General features: G+C 34.5%; 1 protein-coding gene across 6 annotated transcripts in view; it reads left to right on the top strand.

Annotated features, from left to right (window-relative positions):
- KTN1 (kinectin 1) overlaps positions 1 to 25,602 on the top strand; it is a 101,163-nt gene extending 75,561 nt beyond the window's left edge. For 2 of the 6 annotated variants that reach the window (XM_040641863.1, XM_040641864.1), the window contains 15 exons: positions 1,331 to 1,399; positions 2,457 to 2,494; positions 4,366 to 4,456; positions 6,473 to 6,559; positions 9,836 to 9,925; positions 12,962 to 13,042; positions 13,820 to 13,909; positions 14,039 to 14,131; positions 15,073 to 15,144; positions 15,384 to 15,467; positions 15,624 to 15,707; positions 18,074 to 18,157; positions 19,845 to 19,937; positions 20,817 to 20,937; positions 25,124 to 25,602. In XM_040641863.1, the coding sequence (XP_040497797.1) occupies positions 1,331 to 1,399; positions 2,457 to 2,494; positions 4,366 to 4,456; positions 6,473 to 6,559; positions 9,836 to 9,925; positions 12,962 to 13,042; positions 13,820 to 13,909; positions 14,039 to 14,131; positions 15,073 to 15,144; positions 15,384 to 15,467; positions 15,624 to 15,707; positions 18,074 to 18,157; positions 19,845 to 19,937; positions 20,817 to 20,937; positions 25,124 to 25,128 (1,182 nt within the window). In that variant the 3' untranslated portion in view covers positions 25,129 to 25,602. The remainder of the gene's footprint in view (positions 1 to 1,330; positions 1,400 to 2,456; positions 2,495 to 4,365; positions 4,457 to 6,472; positions 6,560 to 9,835; positions 9,926 to 12,961; positions 13,043 to 13,819; positions 13,910 to 14,038; positions 14,132 to 15,072; positions 15,145 to 15,383; positions 15,468 to 15,623; positions 15,708 to 18,073; positions 18,158 to 19,844; positions 19,938 to 20,816; positions 20,938 to 25,123) is intronic. The other 4 variants (XM_040641865.1, XM_040641867.1, XM_040641866.1 and 1 more) reach the window with 3 other exon arrangements.
- The last annotated feature ends 305 nt before the right edge of the window (positions 25,603 to 25,907 follow it).

Below are 25,907 nucleotides of genomic sequence, written 5' to 3' on the forward strand. Positions count from 1 at the left end.
GCATTTTCAATACTTCTGCTAGTATATCTGTATTTAAAATTCCAGGAAGTGAAATTCTGGGTCAAAGGTTTATGCACCTTCTTTTTCTTTTTGAAAAGAGGTAGTTAAAATTGAAAATCTGTATCTCCTCATCTCCATGTTAATACTGAAGGTACTCACAGAACACTAATTTGAAATGATAGCAAATTTTAGATGGCTGCATTGTCTCCAGCCACTCTTGCTCACGTTTCTTGCTCCAAGTGTTGGTTCTGTTACATTCTTTTTCTCTGCCAAATGGATTCATTTTTAATATTGTTAGATAATGCTAAATCACCCTCCAAAAGTGTTTTTACAAATTTACACCAATAGAGGGCCATTTCCTTTTCATTCTCTCCCAACACTGACAAAGATGAAAACATTTGATATTATGCTTGAAAGATGGTTGGATTGTTTTAATTTGCATTTGATTGTGAGAGAAGTTAAGTACTTCATTTGTCTATTAATTGGTCTTTAATTTTTCCCATATTTTTCTTCTGGGTTGACTTTTCCTATAACTTTTCTTTTTACATGATAAGAGAAATTAACCTTTTGTCACCTGAGAAGTGACTTGTTTTCTTAAATTTTTCTTTTTATTTCATTTGTGTTTTTCTCCCCACTTTTGGAAGTTTAAAACTTTTATGTATTCAAATATAAGTAATTTCCTGAGAAGTCTTGGAATGGAAGGTATCTCTTACTCTGATTATAAAAATATTTTCATGTTTCGATATGTTTATAATTTACTTTTTTGTTTAATGTCTTATTCATATGTAATTCATTTGAGTAAGTTATAAGAATAACATTTTAACCTTGGGGGGAGAAAAAGCTAGCCACATTATTAAAGAATCCATTACTACTTTACTGCAGTGGTTCTGCTCTCCAGGGAACAATTTCTGGAGACATTTTTGGTTGTCACAGCAGGTGGAGGGGTGCTAGTGCGTATAGAGGATGGAGGCCATCGATACTGCTAAACATGCTAGAGTATACAGGACAGTCCTGTTAACAGAAATATCCAGTCCAAAATGTCACTTAGAACTTGCTCAACTGATCTGAAACGTCACCCTATACCAAATTCTTAGAGGTATTTAGATCTGTTTCTGGATCCTGTTTTCTTCCATTGAGACATACTCCCAGATTGGTACTGAATAATTTATTCTAATTTTATACTGTGTTTTAATATAGGGCTTATTACTTTTAAAATGATCACTTTAAAAAAACTATTTTAGAATTTCCCTGGCTTGAATGGTATATTTCAAAAGTTTGTGTGGAAAATAATCTCTCTGCAGGTATTCATGTTTAATTTTTGTTTAAATAGGAAGTACAGGATGAAAACAAATTGTTCAAATCTGAAATCGAGCAACTTAAGCAACAGAACTACCAACAGGTAGGTACTATTAGGTAGCTTGCCTTTCATTTATGTGGGAAAAAGTTATATAACCCTCAATTGTCTATAAGTATTCTTAACCATTTTGCCTTTTTATGGAGACTAAAGTATCTTGTTTTATTTATAAGTTTTTAGAAGTATTTAGAAGATGTCCTTCAAAAAATAATTTGCTATGCCACATCCAAGATAAAATAATCTTTTATAAGGCATATGCAAATAATATTACTGTCTGTATTCCAGTCTTCTATGTATCTGTGTATTTTCAGATCCTCCAGATGCTTTTCTTACTAGCAAGTCAGTTAAAATCCTATTGAGGTCAGTTTAAATGTAGGTGTATACCGTATTTCCCTCGCCCCTGCCCCCCAGATTTAGTATTTGGAGAGAAACTAGGAAATGTGTAATGTTACAAATAATAGTTGACCACTATTTAAAATGCTTTTTCAAGGTATAATTCTGCTTGGTGAAAATAAAATGGAAATGTGTAATTTTTTTTTTTTTAAGATATTACCACAATATAGTTTGATTTTTCTGAACGTATATAAACTAGAGAGTATTATGAGGAGCCAAAGAATGTGTTCTCAACAAGAAGATTATAGTATAGTAGTTCGGTTTGGGAGATTGTAGTCATTAAGGAATGTAAATACTATATGGGAAGGTCTGTGTACTTATACGTAAAATTTCTGTTTACATGCAAGTTAACTTTTCTTAGTTTTTCCTTTGACTTCAGCTTATGGTATTTTGGGGGGGCTTTTGGAAGCTTAATATAGTCAAATAAGAATTGTACAGTAGAAAGATTTAGGGCATTAACCCAGTGCTTTATACATAGTAGAAAATTGATAAATAAATGTTAAATGAAGAGTTTATGTAGTGAGAAGGAAGATTTGATTTAATACTCAGTACATTTTATAAATTTATACGTATTTTTATTAAAAGTACTTGGTGACAGGCATACAGAATATATAGTATTTTTACCTTTGTTTATATCTGAGAAGAGCTTAATTTTTTGTAGTCTTGTAGAAAAGCTTTGTTTTGAAATAACATTTAACTCTTTTAATAGGCATCATCTTTTCCCCCACACGAAGAACTATTAAAAGTGTAAGTAATAATTTTGAATCACATTTTGGAAAGTGGTAATCATTTTCTATGTGCTAAACAGTTCTCAGATAAGAATTTAATGTAACTTCAAATGGCACCTAATTTTTCCAGTTCTATTTGGATTTCTTGAACTACAGGTCACTATGTTTAGCTGTGCCCTTGGCTGAACTGATGTACATTTTTATGGTATTTGGGGTTTTGCTGAGGGAGATTTTGAGGTTTTTAGCCATTTAGAAAACATCTAATAAAGTTAAAATAGATATTTAAGGCTTTACTTACTTACCTTATCTCAGTCACCCTTCTGGTATCATTGTGGAATTGAATGATGCAAATAAGTTTCTGCTTCTGCGTTAAAAAAAAAACAAAAAAAAAAAAACTCTATAGTTGCTTGCTTTTTAAAAAATATTATTATTATTAATTTTTTTTCTTTAAGAGAATGAACTGAGAGGGGTAGGGACAGAGGGAGAGGGAATCCCATGCAGTCTCCACGTCCAGCCTTGAGCCCCATGCACAATCTCATGGCCCTGAGATTGTGATCTGAGCTGAAATCAGAGTCAGATGCTTAACTGACTGAGCCACCCAGGCACTCCTATGGTTGCTTTCTTTTAGATACTTTTTGGGGGGGGGTAGGGTGAAGATTTATTTTTTTGTCTTAGAAAGAGCTCGAAAAGGAGGGGGGCAGAGAGAGGGGGAGAAAAGCAGACTCCCCTCTGAGCCTGATGCAGGGCCCGATCTCAAGATCCTGAGATCATGACCAGAGCTGAAACCCAGAGTCAGACGCTTAACCAACTGAGCCACCCAGGTGCCCCTTAGGGAGACTTTTTTTTTACTGAAGCATTTTTCTTTCATTGTTGGCTTTTAGTTTTCTCTAAGAGGGTGTATTTAAGGTCATTTCGGCTAAGTTTGAACATTCTAGACGTCAACTACATTAAGTGTATTAGGTGGAAAATGTTATTATTCTTTTCATCTTGACTCGTTTACAAGGATGTTGGTTTACTAGTTAAGAATTATTTACTCATAAATTGAGTCTGGAGTTTGTATAGAGCAAAAGTCAGCAAACTTTTTCTGTAAATGGCCTGTAGTGAATATTTTAGGCTTTGTGGGCCACAGAGTTCTGGTTCGTATCCCCCCCCCCCTTTTTAAACAATTCTTTAAAAGCATAAAGTCAGCTCTTGGCTCAAGGGCCAGACAAAAAAAGACTGTGGTTTGGGCCCAGAGCCCTGATTTGCCAGCCTCTTATATAGAGCCTTATTCTTAAGGGAAGGCTATTTGTAATTTAACTTTCTACCCAAGCTGCTCTCAACTATAATGGAATCGAATTGTGACTCTTTGCCATTGCTTTCTGTATTTCTGGCAATTAACTAATGCATTAGAATTAGAAAAACCTTAATCCTGAGAATGTTATGGAAATAATGATACCTGCCTCCCATTAACATCATACTTTTGTTGTGGGTTAGCCATTTAAAGAAAGTCATAATTGATTTCATTACCTTTTGGGAAAAATATTGAAGGGAATGCATCTACATCAGTTTTCACTCTTCTGAAAATAGCTACTTCCCTGCCACAGATAAAAGTAGAAACAACTATAACTGCAGAAGTTCATATATTCATGAACTGTTTCTTAAGGGGATGATTTCTCTTGAGCACAAATATCAGCATGCCATGTTGTAAAAGTCATTTTTGAAAATAAGAATGCCTCACAAATAGGTTTTCTACGGTGACAGTTAATAGCTAAGCTTAAAAGAGTTTGCCTATTAAGTTAATACATTTTACAAAGCATCATCTGTTTGCTGTTTTTATTTTGTAGTAATAAATAACCGTGTTCACTGTTTACCTACAATGTTGCTATGTGTATTCATGTTCTGGTTTAGAATTTCAGAAAGAGAGAAAGAAATAACTGGTCTTCAGAATGAGTTAGATTCTTTGAAGGAGGCTGTTGAACACCAGAGGAAGAAAAACAATGTAAGCAAATCTTTGTCAGAATAAAGCTTTTCTTTTTATTACTTCACTGAAATACCATGCTTCACCATTTTTTAAAAATTTACTTTTAGTTAGTTTTCTTAATATTTATTAGAAAGTACTGTTTTGTGTGTACCTTTTTTGGGAGGATTATTAGAGTAATCATTTTATGGAGAACAGATTTTAATGAATAAATGAAAAGACTTAATTTGTATACTTCCAATTATCATTTTAGATATTGAAACTATAATTATTACAGCTTCAGATTTTTTATTTTTTTAAAACATAACTGAGTTTCTGTTGAACTTTTATTTGAAAAAATTATTTTTTCATCTCAGTATTTTAAAATCAGTGTCATCTGGGCTAGCCATTTTGTAAACTAAAGGTAACCCAGTATTGAAACCTAGTCTTTCAGGGCCTTCTGGAACCTCCTTTTTTAAAATGAGAGGTGGTTCAAATTTTGATAGTTAAGCATGTTAGGGACCTCAGAACCTGAATACATTTATACTAGAATGGGAAGGGATAGAGCCCTAAGAAATTTAAGTCTTAATACTTTTATTGAATAGACAAATAGTGAATTTAGGTGATTTTCTTAAATTCTGACTAGAAGGTGACACCTGTAGGTAGAATCCAAACTTGCTAGAGAAGGAATTTTTGCACACAAAAGTACGATTGCTAAGACTTAAGCAAGGTTAAAAATGTTACTGAAATCTCTTAAGGGGATATTGGTAGGAAATTGATACGTGTTTTCTAATGAAAGTTTAATTTTTCAAAGTTTGCATTAATTTGTTAATTTAACAAGTTGACATGTACTTGCACCCCTGAGTTTGTCAAAATTAGGTATGTGAATTGCCCTTTGTATGTTTGTGTAACATCACTAACAGCATTGCTTGGCCACAAAACCTGAGGTGAATTTGCCAATATACTGCTAACAACTGTGTTTTGTTATCCAGATTCTGAGATAAGAAGGACATAGTTATACCAGTCTAATGCAGCAGCATCGCTGCAGGCATTGATGGGTGTGAAAAGAGCCAGCAGATTGCGGAGTCAGTCCATTCTAGTTAGGCCACCTCCCTGGCTGTGTACATTTGGCCAGATTTCTTAACCTACCCCAGCTGTGGTTTCCCCATCTATAAAATGGGAGTAAACGCCTCTTAGGGTTGTTGTGAGGATTAATGAGAATTTATGGGAAGCACCAGGTTCAGTGTTGGGCACATAAGTAAGCATTCAGTAAATGGTGATTATTGGCTTTTTATTTGTTTTTAATCTAATGTTTAGATTTCTAAATTGAAGAAAGACAAATATAGCAGATTGTCCTTACTGGTATTTGCTAATGAAATGCTGTTAAAATAGATCTTTCAGAGCTCAGTTTCCTATGACTTCTGTTTCTCTTCTAAGAGAATGTGGCTTATAGCTTTCCAGCCTCCCTGTTTTCAGCCTCAATTAAGTAGCTGATACATTCATGTCAGGTTGCTTTATGGCATACACATTTGACCATGCCAAAAAAGATGGGCAAGCACTGGGAGTGACTCTTTTATTCCAAGGTAGACTTGAAATGCGTTAATTCAATAAAACCTGTTTAGAGGAAAATATGTTATGCTGCAGTGGAAAGTCTGCGTGATCATGGGCCTTGTTTAAGAATCACATGTAAAGCTTTTTGCAGTACTTCTGTATTTGCCCCGTCCTTAATCCCCTAATATTTGGTGTACCTGAAATCATATTTTTATCTTGGTTTGTGTGTTTACTTTTGAATGCTTTCTTCTTTGTCACATGTGCACAGTAATTACTCTATAGCTGGCATATTTGGTGTGTATACTAAAACATGGGAAGTGGGCATCTTTATTTTCTCATTCAGACTTCTAAACATTGCTTTTTATTTTTTTGCTAATATACATATTTCCCATTGAAATAATTTTGCAGTAACCAGCATTTAAATGCAGTGCAAAATACTGATGAAGTAAAAAGCAAAAATCTTTCAATAATGGATAAACTGAAATCATTCTTTCTAAAAATGATTAGGACCTTCGGGAGAAAAACTGGGAAGCAATGGAAGCATTGGCATCAACTGAAAAAATGCTGCAGGACAAAGTGAACAAGACTTCCAAGGTTGTAATGCTAACTCCTAGAAGCAATCCACTGAACAGAGAAAATCTGCAGCTTGAGTTAAATCAGACTAAAGCATTTAATTTTACTGCAATTTAAATATAAAATCTCCTTATCATCCACATTTATCATCTGTCATCTCTGCTTTTTTCATCTACTCTTTGAAGCTTTAATTTTGAGCATGCAGTTTGTTGTGATTACCTGATTGTTTGAGCTTTGGTGATTACTGCTTTAAGCTGAAGAATCTCAGGAGACCTGTGCTACCCGTGTAAGCTCTTGTCACTGTATGCCTCGTGGGTTGGTTAAGGGCACTTTGGTAAAAACCCTGACCCCAAAAAATCTAACTGAATTAACAAACACATTTGAATACCTAGATGTACATGAATTCTACTAGGTTCTTTGGGGCACACCAAGATGATCAAAGTGTTAAGTACAGGGAAGGGATCAATTCTGGGTTGTTCCTTAGAAGAGATGGAGTTAAAATTAAACTTCAGGTTTTGAAATGGCCGAACAGTAATGAGGCATGTGTTATGTTTAGTGTGGAATATTAATAGAAGGGATAATTCTCTTGACCTGACTATGTAAAGTACTCCTGAAACATACAGCTTCTTCTGTCTTCAAAACAATAAAAGATATTCTCCATGAGTAGAAGTTGTTCCACGGGTTTGAAGATTGTAATGACTAATAATTGAGAAGAGTTGTTTTTAAAGATGGAGACAAATGAGTGTACCAGTTCAGTCAAGCATTTTGAAAAATTCTACCAAGAATAAATGTGGCGCGGGAGTATCGAATTTTGTAGATGGGTTAATAAAGTTAATTATGTGATTTAGTTGAGCATTCTGTAAGTTTTTTGTGGACCATGGTAATCTTGAATTTTAAATGTAGGTCTTAATGACATTTGAAGGACTTTTTTTTTTTTTAAGTTGAATAGTTAAAAATTTTTTTTAATCAAGTATATGTTATTTTTTCTCTAGTGTAATAGATTTGTATTTACTTCTGTACCTATTCACCTGCCTTAATTTTCACTAAAACCTAAATTTGAGATAGCTGGCAGATCCTGGGACTAGAGAGTTCTAGGCCAGGGAAAAGAATAAGTGAGGCCAGGTAGAACATTACTATTTTATTGTGAGTGGTTGCAGTCAGTTCCATTAGCAGTGGGGGTTCTGGTGTAGTTTCTGGTTGTTTCTGTTACTTTGTTTTTCACTGTTAACACCTGCCTAGTAACTTTTATTTTGTTCATGAGACTGGGTTTCTGGGAAGTGCGAATCTCTTAATATCATGCCGTTCCTGCAAGAAATTATAGGCTGCTGTTCTAGGCATTCTTGCATATTGTTTCCAAAAGAGAACTAGATTTTATCCATGTTTCATCATGTGCTTGGTGATGAGTATAAAAATTGACCCTTATTTCAAAACTCAACACCAAATGCATGGTGGCTTCTTGCATAGAAAAGAATTTACAGTCATTCTCTATTTTAATGGAATATAGACTGTTTTTAGATAGCCTAGGTGTAAAGTGATGTTGACTGATTGACTCAGAACCACAAGTTATGCTAGAAGGAGAAAGGACTACGTAGAACTCCTTTAATGTTTTGGATGATAGAAATAAGTAACAATAACTTATCTGAAATGTAAGAGAGGGTGATACATTGCTTTTTCAGGATTATCTTTAAAGTAGTAAATATTCTGGAGGAGCTACTATAAGTGATAGGTTCACGTGACAGATACTTCATAAATATTACGCTTAGATATAAATAGCAATTTTCAATATTAGTCTTTTCCAGGTATTAAAGTGGAATGGAAATTGCTGCCCACAACTGAACTACTATATCAGATGGAAACTTTTTAGCAAAATTAGTACAAATCAAAATCAACTTCTCATTTTTCTGCCTCTTGTTATAAATTAGACACTTATCTTTTACTTAGATTCTTTTTCCCTTGGAAAGTTTTCCAAAAAACTTTGTTGCACAAAGTTGTTGCACAGTGCTTTCTTCCTGTTTTTCTTCAGTGATTGTTCTACCCTTGTATGGTCAGATAATAAAAATGACCTCTTAATTGTGAATTAATTCTGAATTAGCAGTTAATCATTTTCCTTGAATGAATGTATCTTATGCAGTTAGATGGGTGTATTTCTGAAAGATAGTGGACCTTTGAATCACTGAAAATGCTCCATTTAAACATCTAGTAAAATACTGCCACTAATCTTGGATAAAGTAAGTTTTTTGTGTGTGTACAGAATGTGATGAATCTCTAGCTTTTTATTGTGTAATTTTAGATTTTCATGTTATTTAGGTTTTCTAAATTGATGTGTATGCATCTTAAATCAGTAATGGATTTCAAAAGTCACATCTAAATGGTGCAGGAAAGGTAGGGTTGAGATGTTGCTAGCTCGCTTGCCTTCTTGTCACCTGTTGAACTTCACAAGTGTTTTTTTCTTGGCTTGGTTTAGATGTGCTTTTTTTGGGTGTCATTTTTTGATTTTGTAGAGGTAGTTTGTTAGATTTTTATTTTGCGTGTGATCAAATCATTACCCTAATTTTGACAAACCATGGTTTTGAGTTAATAATAGATATCCATTATAGTTGGTTTTAAAATCACCAAATTTAGACATGCATTTGTAATGCCTTTATATTTACAGCTGACAGAGTCCCTGTAAGTGTCAGAATTAGCCTTATTGATGCTCGGTATTGGTGAATTAATTGCCATCCATTTTCGTTCCTGTTTTTTTCCCATATGTACCACCCATCAAATTTTGGTGGCCCTTTTTTTTTCTTTGTAACTTCACTTGACCTTGAAGCTGGAAATGTGAAAGTTGCCATTTTAATCCCATGGTGTTATAGTCCATCAGTGATGCATTTTTTTTATAGAGATTTGCCAGCCAATAAGCTTCAGTTATGTTGCCCAGGTGCATATTTTTTGCATGTAGTTTTAAGTTTTAGCTGTAGGAAGTGTATTTTTAATTTATTTCTTCTTGTTTGTTTTTCAAATTGTTTTTAAAAAAGGGCAAATCACTTGATTTCTAACAGCAAGGAAAATGTCCATATTATCAGATACTGCCTTGGCTTGATTAGCTTAAGACGTTGTTGTTTAGGAAGCTTTAGAGATTTTGCAGATTTTTTCTTATGGAAGCATTTTAATGTTTTAAAATCAGAAATTTTAGCTTTTGTCAGTATTAAGATGTATTTTAAAAATACTGTGACTTTTTCCTCCCTTAGAGCTTGAGATACTTTTTAAAAATTTTTATAATCTTTTAAGTTTGACTTAGTTCATTTTCTGCTTTAGGAAAGACAGCAACATGTGGAAGCTATTGAATTAGAAGCTAAAGAAGTTCTCAAAAAATTATTTCCAAAGGTGTCTGTTCCTCCTAATTTGGTAAGATTGATTTATATTTCTTTAAACAAGTCCTCTTATCATTGTTTAAGGAAGTTGTAAATAAGCAGCATTTGCATTCTACACTTGATTTAGAAGTACATCTATTCCTTAATCTTTTCTGTTTTTAACACAGAGTCCTTTTGAGTAGGTAAGATAAATAACTTGGTTCAGAACTCATTTCTGTTTAGGGACGCCTGGGTCGCTCAGTTGTTAAGTGTCTGCCTTCGGCTCAGGGCGTGATCCCAGGGTCCTGGGATCGAGCCCCACGTCAGGCTCCCTGCTTTGCTGGGAGCCTGCTTCTTCCTCTCCCACTCCCCCTGCTTGTGTTCCCTTTTTCGCTGGCTGTCTCTCTCTCTGTCAATGAATAAATAAAATCTTCTAAAAAAAAAAACCAAAACAACTAATTTCTGTTTATTCAACTGATACTTCTGTTGTATGCTACAAAATGTACATAATATATATTATTTAGAGGAGCATAAACGTAGTTGGGCAAGACATATTTCTTAATGTTTAATAAACCAGTTATATTTTTAATAACTTTATTCAAAACAGCTTAATTTTATTTTATTTTAATTTTATGTATTTATACATTTATTTTTTATGTACGTATTTATTTTTAAGTGGGCTCCACATTGGGAATGGAACCCAACATGAGGCTTGAACTCATGATGGTGAGATCAAGACCTGAGCCAAGGTCAAGAGTTGGACACTTAACTGACTGAGCCACCCAGGCTCCCCAAAGTAAAACTTAATTTTAAATGATTGCTTCTAGTTTTAGGAACACTTTATTTTTAAATTAAATGTGTTTAATACTTTGAACAAGGCATTTTTCATTTCAAAGCTCAAGATTTTGGTCACCTGTTAACTTCTTTAAAGAAAGGCTTGAGGATAATACAGAATAGCTTGCTTTACTTGAGGTTAAGTGAGAGAGAAAAGTTGCTTTGATTCAGAGAATTAATTACAGTGAATATTTGAGGGCAGAGAAAGCCGGTGAAAGTGTATGTAGTTTCCTAAAATGGTGTTGTAGGTCTTTCTTTAAAATTTTATTTTAATGGAAAATTGCATGAACACTCAGAAGTAGAGAGAATAGTATCGTGAGCCTGATGTACCTCATACATCAGTACACAGTCTTGTTTTACCTCCTTTCATGTACTTCCTAGATTATTTTGAAGGAAGTCAAACATCAGAGCATTTCATCTGTAATTATTTTAGTATGTATTTCTAAAAGATAAGGATTCCTTTAAATGTCACATTAAAAATCCTTAATTTCATACATTTTGTCAGTGTATTTCTCCCATTTGTCATAAATTTTCAGTTTTAATGAAATAACAACCACTTGCTGTAGTTTGTTGTAATCAGGACCTAACTAAGGTCAATATATGATTGGTTTAAGGTGTCTCTTAGATCCTTTTGATTCCATGGATCCCCTCCTATATGTCAGCAACCCCCCCCCCCCATTTTGGTTTGGTTTGGTTTGTTTTTTTGGAGAGGGAGAGAATGAATTTAAGCAGGCTCCATACCCACCGAGAGATCATGACCGGAGCTGAAAATCAAGTCAGATGCTTAACCAACTGTGCCACGCCCCCCCCCTTTTTTTAAACCTAGTGGTTTCATATGAAATTCCCCAATCTGGATTTAACTAACTGCATCCCTGTGGTGTCAGTGTGTTCTCTGTCCTTTTTATATCCCATAAATTGGTAATCAGATGCCTGATGAGATTCACGTTCAGTAGTTTAGAGGTAGGATGGAGTGGGGCAAGACTTCTTTATGGCAGTGTTGTGGACTTCTGTCATGAGGTCTATGAATGTCTGCTTGTCTTTCTTTGGTCCACTGGAATGTATTTAGGCTGGCTGTCAAGTCCTTTTTGACAGAGCACTGCTGAACTCTCATAGCTTCTTTGCTTTGTGGTATGACAAGATGTTTCTGATTTATCGTTTACATTTTCTGCCCCAAACTTGGAATCCGCTGTATCTTCAAGGAGCTCTTGCCTCTTCTTTCTGTGGGTACTAGGTGTGGTATAAGTAAACTTAATAGCCTGTTTTATGTGTAGTCTAAGTTTAGCTGTTGCTCTCAGGTTATATCCACACACAGACTACTTTTAACTTATACAAGAAGCAACAATTCTTTTGTTAGCTTTGTAACTGTTGGGGTTACATTCAGGTTTGATCACTATAGATAATACTGCTATGGGTTCAACTGATGAGCCAACTTATACTGGACAGGCTTAAGGATATATTGTTAGTTCTAGTGCTGGTCATACATGAAGCCTAGAAAAAGACATTGCCATTCATCTATTTCATATTTTTTCTTTTGTGGCCATGACCTGTTTTTATTTCTTTATTCCTGCTTTTAATTTTGTTACTTAATGGAAATAAATTTGGGGGATTTATTTATTTGGCAGTATTGAGTTAGTGATTTATAATATCTATTCTTTAAAGACTGTGTAAGATCACCAGCATGAAAAATTCTTAGTGTAACAGACTCATTCTTAAAAGCAGTATTGACACTATAAATATTTATAAATCACCATAAGACTTGGGTGATGATATTTGGCTTTTGTTCATCCACTTGTTAAAACTTGAATATTTCTGCATGTAGTCTCTTATTTGAGAAATATATTGACTCTGCTACTTAAAGTGTAGCATTTTTAGGTTTTTAAAAATGTGAAGGAATAATTTATAATAAAACAGTGTTAATTAAATTTATTCTTAAGTTAATATAGTCAGTAGATATAAAGTGAATTTTATACATGAAGTAAAATCTTTTTACTGTTTCCTTTTGCTTTTGTGCTAAGCAAACCAGTATAGGAGAGATCTAAACTATATGACCTAGAGGAATGTTAACAGACTTAAATCAACTAAATCAGCTTTTCAGCTGACTTTTAACTTTTATTGAATTGCAGTATTTGAAGCTAAGTAGGATTTTAATAGTATACATTTAGTCTATAGGTTTTTTTCATAGTCATCTAATTTGCTTGTTTCAAATGTTTACCTATTTCATTTAGATATTTTTGGAAATTGTTTTTCTTTTTTACAGAGTTATAGTGAATGGTTGCGTGGATTTGAAAAGAAGGCAAAAGAATGTGTGGCTGAAACTTCAGGTTCAGAGGAGGTTAAGGTTAGTTCAAGAAATGAAGTATCTGTGTTGTAACCAGATGTGGAAGAATCACAATTCGTCTTTATGAGCTTGGAAAGATAAAGTATATATTATAAGTAGAATAATGACCTTTTGAGAAAGTATAAGATGGTGATTCATTTTGTATAAATTTTGATAGAAATGCTACAAGTCTCCATTGCATTTGATAAGTATACAAAGCTAATGTTTGCTGTTTCTTTAACTCTGTATCATAATCATTTCTAAAACTGTATATTTATCTCTTACTCTCTTTTTAGCCTGGGTTTAAAAAGTAAAGATCAGTTGAGGTAGGTAGGTAGAAACCGACTGGTTTGCTAAAGTATCCCCAAATACATCATTAAGAGTGTTCAGAACCTAGATGTGTTTTTATCTTTGCTGAAATTTGGAAAATTTTTTTGTATCTCAACTGGCATGAATAAAATCCTCTTTTTCCATGTGTGTGTAGCACAGGTGTTGTGACTTGACTTCACATGTGGTTCTGCTTTGATTTTTTACCATCCTGCTAAAGAGTGATAAGCCTATTTATTATAAATTGTGTGATGTATTTTGTAGTAATCAGGCTCAGGGAGTTTTTATTAGTAAAGACTGAATGACCAAAAAGGTCATTGAACTTGATTGTTACTTAAGAAAGTTTGAAATGTAGTGTCTCAGTATCAAACAGAAACCATTTGTCATAATATACCATTAAATACTGCAACAAATTTGAAGCACACAAAACTGGTAAAACTAGAGAATTTTTCTTTATTTCATTCTTTGTAGGTTCTAGAGCACAAGTTGAAAGAAGCTGATGAAATGCACACATTGTTACAGCTCGAGTGTGAAAAATATAAATCCGTCCTAGCAGAAACAGTAGGAAATGATTTTTAATCTACATTTTGGTTTATTTTTAAATTATTAACTTTTTCCTTAGTGGCTTGAATAGTTTATCTCATCATGAGAACATGAATTTTTCAAAACGACTTTACTTTTTGCCCATAGGAAGGAATTTTACAGAAGCTACAGAGAAGTGTGGAGCAAGAAGAAAATAAATGGAAAGTTAAAGTCGATGAATCACAGAAGACTATTAAACAGGTATCTAAAAAAGCACAGAGCAAGTAGTTCTCAGAGAGTGTGGGCCCTGGATCAGCAGCATCAGTAACCTGGAAACTTGTTAGAAATGCTCATTCTTGGGCCTCACCTGAGATTTTTCTGAATCTGAAACTCTGTGGGGACAGCAGTCTGTGTTTTAAAGAGGTTCCACAACTGGTTCTAATGCCCACCCAAATTTGAGAACCAGTGGTTTAGAGTATGACTGAAAGGTAGTGATCTAGAATGTAAAGTGCTTTGGAAGTTGTAGAACTACTATGTGATAAAATAAGGCAAAGAATTTGGGGTTCATAACACGCTTTGCAATGTTGATATGTGACCCATGATATAGTATTCAAGAAAAAGTTAATGATTCCTTCTCTTCATGTGTTCTGAATATTCTTGTGCATTCCTAATTTTTCTCCCATTTACTTGGCTATGTTAAAGAGTGTCATCTGTGTGGTAGTCATCTTTGTATGGCGACAAGTGGTAACTAGACTTACTGTGGGGATCATTTGTAATGTATGAAAGTATCGAATCACTATGATGTACATCTGAAACTAACAGGATATGGTAGCCAATTATACTTCGATAAAAATAAATTACTTGTTTTCCTGGGCCAACCTGTGCAGAATTTAGGGTTGCTGGTGGTATTCTGTCTTAATGCATTTGGGGATTAAATACAGCCAGTTATTAGTTGGTTGTTATGAAAAAAAAATAAGCACTTCTAGTTGGGCCTTAATATAGTATCATGCCAACGGGGTAGGTTTTGACTACAGTTTAAATCAAGTTAAATGTCATGCTCTCATTTTCAAGGTCTTTTAAAATTCAGTATGGCTTTAAAATGAGATGCATTTCAAAACCTCTGAAGTGTCTGATTAAAATTCTACAAGATAGAAGCTCTATATCCTTGATTTACTTGGTCATATAATTGTTTCACATTTCAGATGCAGTTGTCATTCACATCTTCAGAACAAGAGCTAGAGCGATTAAGAAGAGAAAATAAAGATATTGAAAATGTATGTTATTTCATCGCTTGACTTATAACCTATGGACTGATTTTTAGCATTAAGCGTTGTCTTAAGGTCTGTGTTTTAAAATTTCTTTAATGATGCAGTTGTTATGCTTTTAAGAATATCTTGGGTAGTGTTTGAGATGATACTGTGTTGTATTTGTAAGTGTCATAACTTTCCATTGTGGGGGAGCATCATGAATGGAATTCTTAAATGTGTTAACTTCTTCTTTGTTGCATTGCTAGCTGAGAAGAGAACGAGAGCATTTGGAAATGGAACTAGAGAAGGCAGAAATTGAACGATCTACCTATGTTACAGAAGTCAGAGAGGTACTTAGAATTTTTTTGACCTTGCTTCTCAATTTAAATTAAGTTTATAATAGTGATAAAATATTTTAGTGTAAGTTGTTTGTGGCAGAGCTTCCAAGTAGCGTACAAAACATGGGCTATCATAAGATCAATCTTAAACTCTAAACTTCATTGCAGCTGAAAGATCTGTTGACTGAATTGCAGAAAAAACTTGATGATTCATATTCTGAAGCAGTAAGACAGAATGAAGAGCTAAATTTGGTAAGAAGCTTGTTCTCCACTGGGTATCAAGTAGGCTCTGAAAACACTTGTGTTGACATGTGGAGAAACCATCCAAACTTTTTCTCCTTGCTAATAACATCTTTAGCTTGGCATTTTTGTAAGTTTAAGATAATCTTCGTATTCTGATGACTCTTAAGATGATCTTTCTTTTCTTGACTCCTAAGACGATCCTTCTTTTCTTAGCTCCTAACAATGGCATGTTTGGCTTGCAACTCTTTTCCAGAAAAAAATTCATGTTTTATAAAACCTAATTCTTTGGGCAGCATTATTTTCAGTGAATAAAGAAGTGAAATAAATAGGTAAAGATTGGCTGAATTGTGAAGATTGTCTATTCTTAGAGTTATAGTTAACTGGACCTCTTGTTTTCTCACCTGGAAGGAGATTATTGAAGGTTGAAGATATGTATTCTTCATTCAAGGGCAATAATTCATTCCAGCTTCTTATTTTAACTGGTCTTTCTATAGATTATAAATAACAAAAAGCTTGTGAAATTCTTTATCATCAACATAACATTTAGAACATGGTAATTCTAAAACTGTAGACTTAAAGATGACTAAGGTAGCTAATGCTTTCTAATGACATAGAGTACCCTGTATTCTCCCATTCTTAGATTTTCTGTAAATTCACACTGATTCTGGCAAGCTTAGCTGGTAGATAAATATGACTATCTCGTTGTATGTTTCAAACAATCATTTTGTCTTCCTGTGACCGAGAAATTGTTATAACACATGACTAAATTGAAAGTATCTGAATAAACTAGGAAGATTATAGTTCGTTTTCTCCTTATCCCAAGTTAACCCTCCCTGTTCTGGAACTTTCTTCTGCTGTGTGTATCAAAGAAAACTTCTTAACTCACTCATTTGTGGTTGGTCTTCCGTGTTATGGCAGTGATTTATGGGAATGAGTTTTCAAGGTAGGGCTCTTTGAAAAGTACACATAGAGCCCACCCTCTTTATTTTTGAGATAAAATTTTGGTTTTAGTTTTATCTTCATTTTATTTAATTGAATCATTCCCACTGCTGCGTGTGACTAGTTTTATACATACGCTTGCCATATATTGCACAGATCAGGACTGTGATTATGCCATAGCTATAAGCCATAAGCCTTACTCTATAATGTGTTTTTAAAAAATCATTTTTAACTACAGTTGTTGGAGATTTTACTTTTAACTTTGATGCTTGGTAGCTCACTCCAACAGTAGCATCAAACCCATAGGATTATGGTTGAGTTCAGCCTAATGTTCTCTTTGTATTTTTGCCTCTCTACGTTAAGGGGCCATTTTAAATGGTTCTTGTTTCTTATTTTTGCCTTGAATTCGTAATCTTTATTTTAGTCTTTCTGTTTGCTCAGGATGACTTGCCACATTTTAAGATAAAATAATTTTGTTTACTTATACGTACATTGTATGTTTGGGAACCAAAGGAATAATTCTCTGATGTACTATATAGTTAAGTGAAAGAGCAGAAACTGAAGCATTTGGGTATTTAGATAGAGTTCCCCAAATAAAATTTCCAAATGGAATGTCCCTTACTAATTCTTTCTTCAGTTCAAAAGGTTAGTATCTTATATTTCTCCCTTTTGGATCTCTAGAAACTGTTTGGGATGTTATGCCTATCGGTGTGAGGCAAAAATCAATTAACTTGATGAGTTTAATAAGAAAGTTATTTGTTGTCAGTGTAGTCCATTTTCCTCATTCATATTTAATTGGAGCATTTAACATGAGAAGAGGTATTATATATTGGCACTAGAGTTTATAGAACTTTACGACTGTTTGGACAAAGTGGTTCTTGAGAAGTGTATCTTAAGACATCGCTTATTGTATAATTAGGCCTGTGTGCTCTTTAGTGATGTTTTAAAGGATGATCAACGTTTAAATTTTTGAAGTTTTCATTTTACTGGATTTGTAATCTTCCATTCAATGTCTTTTAAAATATTACACAATTGACTTTAACTGTATAGGTCAGAAGGCCTTAAAAAACTAATCAGTAAAATTTCTGGCTACTTGCCTTTTAATTTAATTTAAATATGAATGAAGAACTTTATGGATAGTGACTAGTAATACTTTTAAAAGGCACATTACTGGAATGTGGTGGTTTTATTTTTACGTTTACAGTTTTCTACTCTGAACCCTAGTTTGTTTCTGTAGCTTTTCTTACAGTTAGCTTTCCAGATGGGGACCTGCACTGCTTAGCTTTTCTATACATCTGGTGCGGCATACTGGCTAATCCACTGTGCATAGTAACTGTTAGCCATCCCATTCTTTCTCATTCATTCTTGGAGAGGTCTCAGCGCAATCAAAGAAGGATGCAGATTAAGTTAATTGTAGTGTTCCTTTATTTTTACAGTTAAAGACACAGTTAAATGAAACACTCACAAAGCTTAGAACTGAACAAAGTGAAAGACAGAAGGTAGCTGGTGACTTGCATAAGGTAAGACATCGCTTGTCTTGAAGATGCCATCATCATGCTATGTTGTGGCTTGATTCTTAAGGAAACATACTGCTAATTTTGGATTTAGTTTTTTTACATATAAATGTGTTTAGAGATTTAAGCTGTTTGTTCTACAGTTGCCTTTTTGGAACTAAACTTTTTGGCTTTTTTTCGATTGTTAATTTGCTTCTTTATTTCAACACATTTATATAAGTAATTGCTTTATAAAGTATAGATTGAGTTTTAAATGTAACTGAAGGTACTCTTTTTTAAAAATTTGGTTACATCCATATATTGTTTTGTTGGGATTTTCTTATGTAGTTTTACAAAGTATGTTTCTTTTGATTTTTATAGATCCAAATTTTGTATAGATCTCTGATGTTTCAGAAATTTGTTCCTTTCATTTATTTCTTTGTGGAAATAAACTTTCTTAATCTCATATATAAATAGGGAGTTTTTAAGATTACATTTCTTGCTCCCTACATTAGGATAGCAAGTTATTTGTAATTCTGGTTTTAGATATTTTTAATAGTGCAGGTCACATATGCTTATATCACAGCTGCTTTAGAGCTATGGTTGTATTTGTGGGAGTCATTACCAAAACAAATATGTCACTTTTTTAAAAGTTGAAAGAAATATTTTTGTTTGTTTTGTATGATATAGCTTCTAATTGTTATGTAAAAGCCTAGGAATCCATGAAGAGTACATTTAGCATGATGAAAAAATAAGTGTAGGAATCCAGAATTGCTTCAGATTATTTTGGTGTTACTGTTACCAGTAGATAAAATGTGAACTCAGGATGTTTGTTTCAGAGCTCAAATGTAGATTCATGATACATTGTTAAGGATGAGCAATCTGACTTATCTTTGATAGGTGATTTTAATTTCTGACCTCTTGATCAAAATATAAACCATGCAGTTTTAGCCTAGCAGTGTTGTTTCTCAGATATTAAGGATATTAAACAGGTGCTCAAAGATACGTATTTGCTGTCTTATTTATGATTGCTGACGCAACAGTTGGAAGATGGTGAACTGCCCCATGTATGTAGACCACAAATACTGTGCAACACTTGGATTAGAAATCCACATAAATATTTACTGATAAAAACAGTTAACAAAATACTTTGTAAAACAAGCAGGTGTAAAATAGCAGGTATGTTAAAAGCCCCTTTGTATGAAATTTTCTGCCCAAATTTTCTGTTAGCACATTTATGTATACAAGAGGGATCTAAACAAGAGGGTCAGAGCAAAGCCACTATTTAGGATTTGTGGGGCATATATGGTTTCTCTCACATACCCTTCTTTGTGTGTGTGTTTAACACAACCCTTTAAAAATGTAAAAACCACTCTTACCTTGTGCACTGTACAGAAACAGGCTATGGCCAGATTTGGCTGATGCTTGAGCTAGACAAATGTTAACCTAAATATCAACTGTGGTTATTTCTTCTTTTAATTTCTTTATACATTTTCTCTATTGTGTGAACTTACTAAAACAGCATATGTTTTTATAATCTGGTCTGGGAGGAAACTGTTTTCATTTTGGAGAAAAAAACCAAATATATTGCCTGTCCATTGTATTTTGAGATGAGCTTTAATCTTGTACAAAATATGTAAGAAAATCACTCATTTTTTTTTCTTATAATACTCCATTGTTGTATTTAGAGGCTACCATATTGCTTTCCTTACAGGCTCAACAGTCGCTGGATCTTATCCAGTCAAAAATAGTAAAAGCTGCTGGAGACACTACTGTTATTGAGAATAGTGATGTTTCCCCAGAAATGGTATGCATTTTCTTTTACCCCAAATCTCTAGGCTAATTACCTTGTAAAGTATATGAAGAATAAAAATGTGTGAGATCTGTCTCTGATTTTAAAAAATGCCTTTGTAATGTACTTCCATCAGTTATGTTGCATTCTTACTGAAGGTTGTCTTTTCTTCCCGATCTCTTATCTCTGAAATGCACTGTTTTTATTAGTGTTTGTTTTCACCCCTGCTCAGTGAGGAGTCTGCTTCTCCATTTGCCTCTCCTCCCACTTGTTCTCTCACTCTCTCTCTCTCTAATAATAAATAAATAAAGTCTTAAAAAAAAAAAAAAGAATGTGTACTTTGTTAGACTGCCTGTGCTTGAATCCTGACCCTGCTACTTAGTACCTGTCTGACTTTGGACAACTTTCCTTAGCCTCTGTGTGCTTTGGTTGCCCCATCTGTGAGAGGCAGTGATAATAGTACCAATCCTGTAGGATTGTTGAAGGGAGTAAATGAGTTACTATATAAAATGCTTAGAATAGTGTGTAACACAGCAGTGCTGCCTACCACTTAGAGCTCAATATATGTGAACTTATTTTTACTGATATGAATGTGCTCTCCTTTGGTATCTGGCAGATTTTTTTTCTGAAAGGAGAAATGGATTTACAACTATTGTTCAGGGTCTAGATTATTGCCTTTGTTGGCCTAGTGACAGAACATAGCTTTCTTTGGTGCAACCTAGTTTGTATCACTAGATAGCAAACACTGTTTCTGTAGGTGCTTTTTGTTAATTTTTATGTCATTTTCAAGATTTTTCATGTTTGGATTTAAAACAGTAAAACATTTTCTGTTTTGGGTTGCAAATGCCTTTTCCTTATGTTTGGAGTTTTTCATCACTTTCGTCTTCTCTTTAGGAGTCTTCTGAGAAGGAGACGATGTCTGTAAGTCTAAATCAGACGGTCACACAGTTACAGCAGTTGCTTCAGGCAGTAAACCAACAGCTCACAAAGGAGAAGGAACACTACCAGGTATTAGGTAAGAGTAACTGAGGTACTGTTGTCTGTTTATGGGTAATTGAGAAAGTGTGTGTGAATGTATTTGTAGTGTAGGTTTACCAGGACTACAGGAGTTCTTGCTGCCCTACTGGAAGGATTCCTTCTTTATCTCTCTCAGCACCTGCAGATGACAGCTTTAGCTTTCTTGGAGTTTTATTTCCATCTCTTTCATATTTTGGTCTTGCAGCTTGGAGGGGGAAAACCTTTTGTTTTTGCCCCCTTTGACCTTCTTATAAAACAGACTCTCTTATGACTTTTACCTAGGTTTTGTTCATTGCATAATATGGGCAGATGCTGCTTTAGTTTATCCTGATCTGGTAAAGTATCTATGTGATTTTTTTTTTCCTTCAATGACTTGGTAAAATAAAATGACTATAATGTTTTTATGGGAGAAGATGCTGAATTGAAAATCAAGTCAGCACAATTTCTTTAAATTGGAAACTGAGTTTTACTTAAGTCTGCTTATAAGGTAATCAAATCCCATTTTTTAACTCCTGAAGTGAGAGTTTTTTTTTTTTTTTTAAAGATCTTATTAATTAATTTATTTATTTGAGAAAGAAAGTGAGAAAGTAAGTGAGAGAGCATGAGTTGGGGGAGGAGCAGAAGGAGAATCAGACTCCCTGATGAGCAGGGAAGCCCAATGAGGGGCTTGATTCCAGGACATGAGATCATGACCTGAGTTGAAGGCAGACGCTTAACCAACTGAGCCACCCAGGCATCCCTGAAGTTAGAGTCTTAATTGAAGATAGATAAACCTATCATTAACCAAACCATATTATGAAATTTTACTGCCCTCCAAATAGGTTAGGTGTCCTGGAAAAGTTGGGTGGATCACCATTTTGGTTATAGGGGCATTCTATCTCACTTTAATAGAATGATTGTCTTCTGGTCTGCCTTAACATAAACTCTCCTTTAAAATGCTATTTCAGGTCAGTTACCTCCACAAGATTTTGTAGACAAACCCAACTCATTCTTTTAACCTGTCAGCAAAAATAATTACACCTTAATCTTTTATCCTTGGTAAGCTGACCTCTCCATTGCCTGTAGTTAAACTTCTGTCACATTACCTCCCATATCCAAATTAGAAAATAATCTGCTTCCTGCTTCGCTGGTAACTTTTCCCCATGTCTTCAACCTTATTCTCTTCCCTGCACATCCTCCTCCAAATTTGGCAGGTGAAAAGGTGGTTGAGCACCAGCAGTGCAATGTGAGGAATAGAATGGATAGAGTGGGTTGTATGAAGATCGGGGTCTACTAGGCACGCGAGAACTCTCTTCTGTAGGCTCTACTGGCATTGGCAGTGAGAACCCCCTCCCTGCAGATTCCTTGGTTCGCACAGCCTTCCTTGTGCCCTTTAAATGTTTATTACCCAATTTTTAACTTCAGCCATCGTTTTTGCTCGGTATATTCTCCCTCTTGTGAACTAGTGACTTATTTATTTCCTTTTGTGGGAGCGGGGGTGGGAAGGGACAGAGGGAGAGGGAGAGCAAGAATCTTAAGCAGGAGCTCAGCGCGGAACCCAACGCAGGGCTCCATCTCACAACCCTGAGATCACAATCTGAGCCGAAATCAAGAGTCTGACATTCAGCCTAGTCAACCAGGTGCCCCTATTGTGAACGTTATTAAAACTAGTCCCTATGTTGGATGAGAAAACCAAAAAACCACTACTACCTGATGATTAAATTGGAAATACAGCTTGTTTAATCATTGAAATGTAAGTAATAGGTTAATATCTGATGTTGGAAAACTTCTTTTTAGTATATACCACAAGTACATATGAATCGTTTAATGCTCTACATATTTGATAAGGGAAGCACCGTTTTTAGAAGGCAAAAATGGGATGAAATGCAGTAATTTAGAGTTTTTTTCTAAATCCTAATATACACAGCATTTCTGTGAGCTGTATGGGTATGTGTATTGATCTTACATCCTTAATTTCTAAGACCTTAACCTTTCTTTTCTTTTGGAAGTCTTCCTATCTATCTCCTATCCCCCATCCCCCCAAAAAGAAGATTGTCATCCCTTCCCTTCCTTTGTATGAATTAAGATACTTTTTTTTTTTTTAAGCTTTGGACTAGCAACACTAGTACTTTTTAGTGTGTTTTTTTTGTTCCCAGATACCTATTTTTCCTTATGTTTAATATTTGCTTGTCTTCTAAGTGTTCAAACTGTATGTCTGACCATATCAGAAGATTTCATTACTCCAGCATCTTAGTCTGTTTGGGCTGCTATAATAAAAATCCCATAGACTGGTGGCTTAAATAACATTTATATCTGACAGTCCGTGCATGACAGAAGGGGCATGGGAGCTCTCTGAGGTCCCTTTCAGAAGGACACTAATCCCATTCATGATGGTGGAGTTTTCCAAAGGCCCCACTTCCAAATGCCATTACATTGGGGGGTTAGAATTTCAATATATGAATTTGGGGGGTGGGCACAAACATTCAGACCATAACACTCAGGTTCTCTTACCCTGGAACCAGTTTATGGAATCCTGTGGAGGGAGGAGGTTAATTTTACCAGCAGTCACTTCATGAGTACCCTTCTAAGCCTGAGCAGGCTTCTGACTTGTGGTCATTTGCTTAATCTTCGCAACAACCCAAGGCAGTGGGTAGGTAGGTGGTGGTGGTGGTGGTGTTGTTGTTATTATTATTATTATTATTTTTATTCCCCCTTTACAACAGACCCACAGAAGTTCTATAATTTGCCCAAGGTCATGCAACTAGTAACTGGGTGAGCTGGGATTTAAATTGAGGTGGTCTCTGCCCAGTACCTACGCTCTTAGTCAGTATTTTTCTTCTCTAATTCAGGCATTATGTGCCCTGACCTCTTTTTGTTGCTGCTTTTTTTCCTTCTCATTCTGTCTAATCCTTTGTTGCCAGCCTCTTAGAGTTTGTGTTGTCAATTCTGACTTTTTCCTGAAGTTGGTATTTTGTCAGTAGTGAGTTGGAGAGGCTCTAAATGTTATCCAGAAAAAATTGAGGTGAAGGTTTGTGTGTGTGTGTGTTTTGTATGTATGTGCTCTCCCTATTCCATGTGACAAATTTTTTTATGATGTAGTCGTCTCTTGTTTCTGAAAGAAAGATGTTCTTTTATAGTGGTGTTGAAGTATAAGGATTAGTGTTCCAGATAAAAACTAGCTTTTATTTCTACACTTTACATTGGCTATCACATAGCTCAGGTTTTCATTTTCTGTGGTGTGTTTACATAGCACTTAATAGTGTCCCATACCATTGGGCTGTGTAGACTTTCTGATCCACTGTTAATCTTGTTTTTAATTAGCGAACGTGATAGCCAGTGATAACTTTGCTTTTCACCTTCTCATTCTTTTCCCCTCAACTTTTTATTTTGAAAAAGTTCACATAAAAGTTGAAAGAATAGTGCAACACTCACACATGCTTCACATGCTTCATCTCTTTCCATGTATATACGTATTTGGTTAATGTCAGACTGTTGGAAAGTCACTTTCAGAGATGACATTTTATCCTAAGCACTTGGGTATGCACCTCTGAAGAACAAAAGCATTCTCTTATAAATCCCTAGTACCACTCTCACATCCGAACAAAACCAGCAATTACATACAATTATCCATTATTAAATCCATGTTCACGTTCCCCAGTTACACCACAAATACCTTGTTAGCTGTTTTTCCCAAACCAGGATCCAGTCAGAATTTATATGTTGCATTTTGGTTAAGTCTTTTTAGTCTCTGTAATGACTTTTGAAGTTTAATTTCTTACAGTCATTTTACCTGACTTGGAAAGCTTCGCATGACCTCAGAAAATTTCTGTCTGAAACTTTATTCATGGAGGAGAGTTGTAAATTTCAGTGCTCGTCACCTTATTAGCTTTATATTTTCTTGAGTAGAACTAATAAAACTGGATTTCCAGTGTTCTCTTAAATTTCCTAATAGTATTTTCAAATCCCCACATTATTCTGTTTGGTCCTGAGGTTTTCACTCATATTTTTAAATCCACCTCAAAAGCTTCTGAATCCTGTGATTTCTCTCTCATTTTTGATTACAATTAGTATAATTGCTTTGATCCTAGTTGAAAGAACCGTACGAGATCAAATAGAATATGTATTTTTGGTGTTTGACAAGTGTCTTCGGATTGCCTTTTGTTTCTTGTTTTAAAATGAATTTCTTTCTTTCTGATTTTTTACAGAGTGAAGTAACTGGGAAACTGTTCATTCAAGGATAACAGAAGGCATTGTATTATATTTTGCCAAATTAAAGCCTTATTTATGTTTTCACCCTTTCTACTTTGTCAGAAACACTGAACAGAGTTTTGTCTTTTCTAATCCTTGTTAGACTACTGATTTAAAGAGAGAGAAAAAAAAAAAGCCAACTCTGTAGACACCTTCAGAGTTTAGTTTTATAATAAAAACTGTTTGAATAATTAGACCTTTACATTCCTGAAGATAAAATAAACATGTAATCTTTTATCTTATTTTGCTCAATAAAATTGTTCAGAAGATCAAAGTGGTAAAGACAATATAAAATTTAACATTTTAATACTGATGTACACTGTTTTACTTAACACTTAGGGGAGTAACTGCCTCTGACTTCAAGAAAACTTTTTTGTTGCTAATGTAATCCGTTTTTTGTAATGGCGTCAGCAAATAAAGGGATGCTTATTATTCAGACTTGCTCTAATTTTCATTGCGCTTTAACAGATCTCATTAGCAGTACAGATCAACATAATTTAGAACACAGTTATTAATTGCAACGCTTGGACAAGGTAAGGTACGTATTGTTACTCATACAACTTCTGTAAGGAGAGTTCTGGGTCTTCTGAGTGGCTCCGTGTGGTGTGAACTGGGTCGAACAGTGCTGTGCGCTACAGAAAGGACGAGGCAAGAATTTAGCTTTTCAACTCACTACTCCAGCTTCAGTTGGAAGAGCTCTGCTTTTATATGTACTATTATTAACCAATAATAGGTGACTTT

The sequence above is a fragment of the Ursus maritimus genome, unplaced genomic scaffold (genome assembly GCF_017311325.1).
Source record: "Ursus maritimus isolate PB19 unplaced genomic scaffold, ASM1731132v1 scaffold_25, whole genome shotgun sequence".
NCBI lineage: Eukaryota > Metazoa > Chordata > Mammalia > Carnivora > Ursidae > Ursus > Ursus maritimus.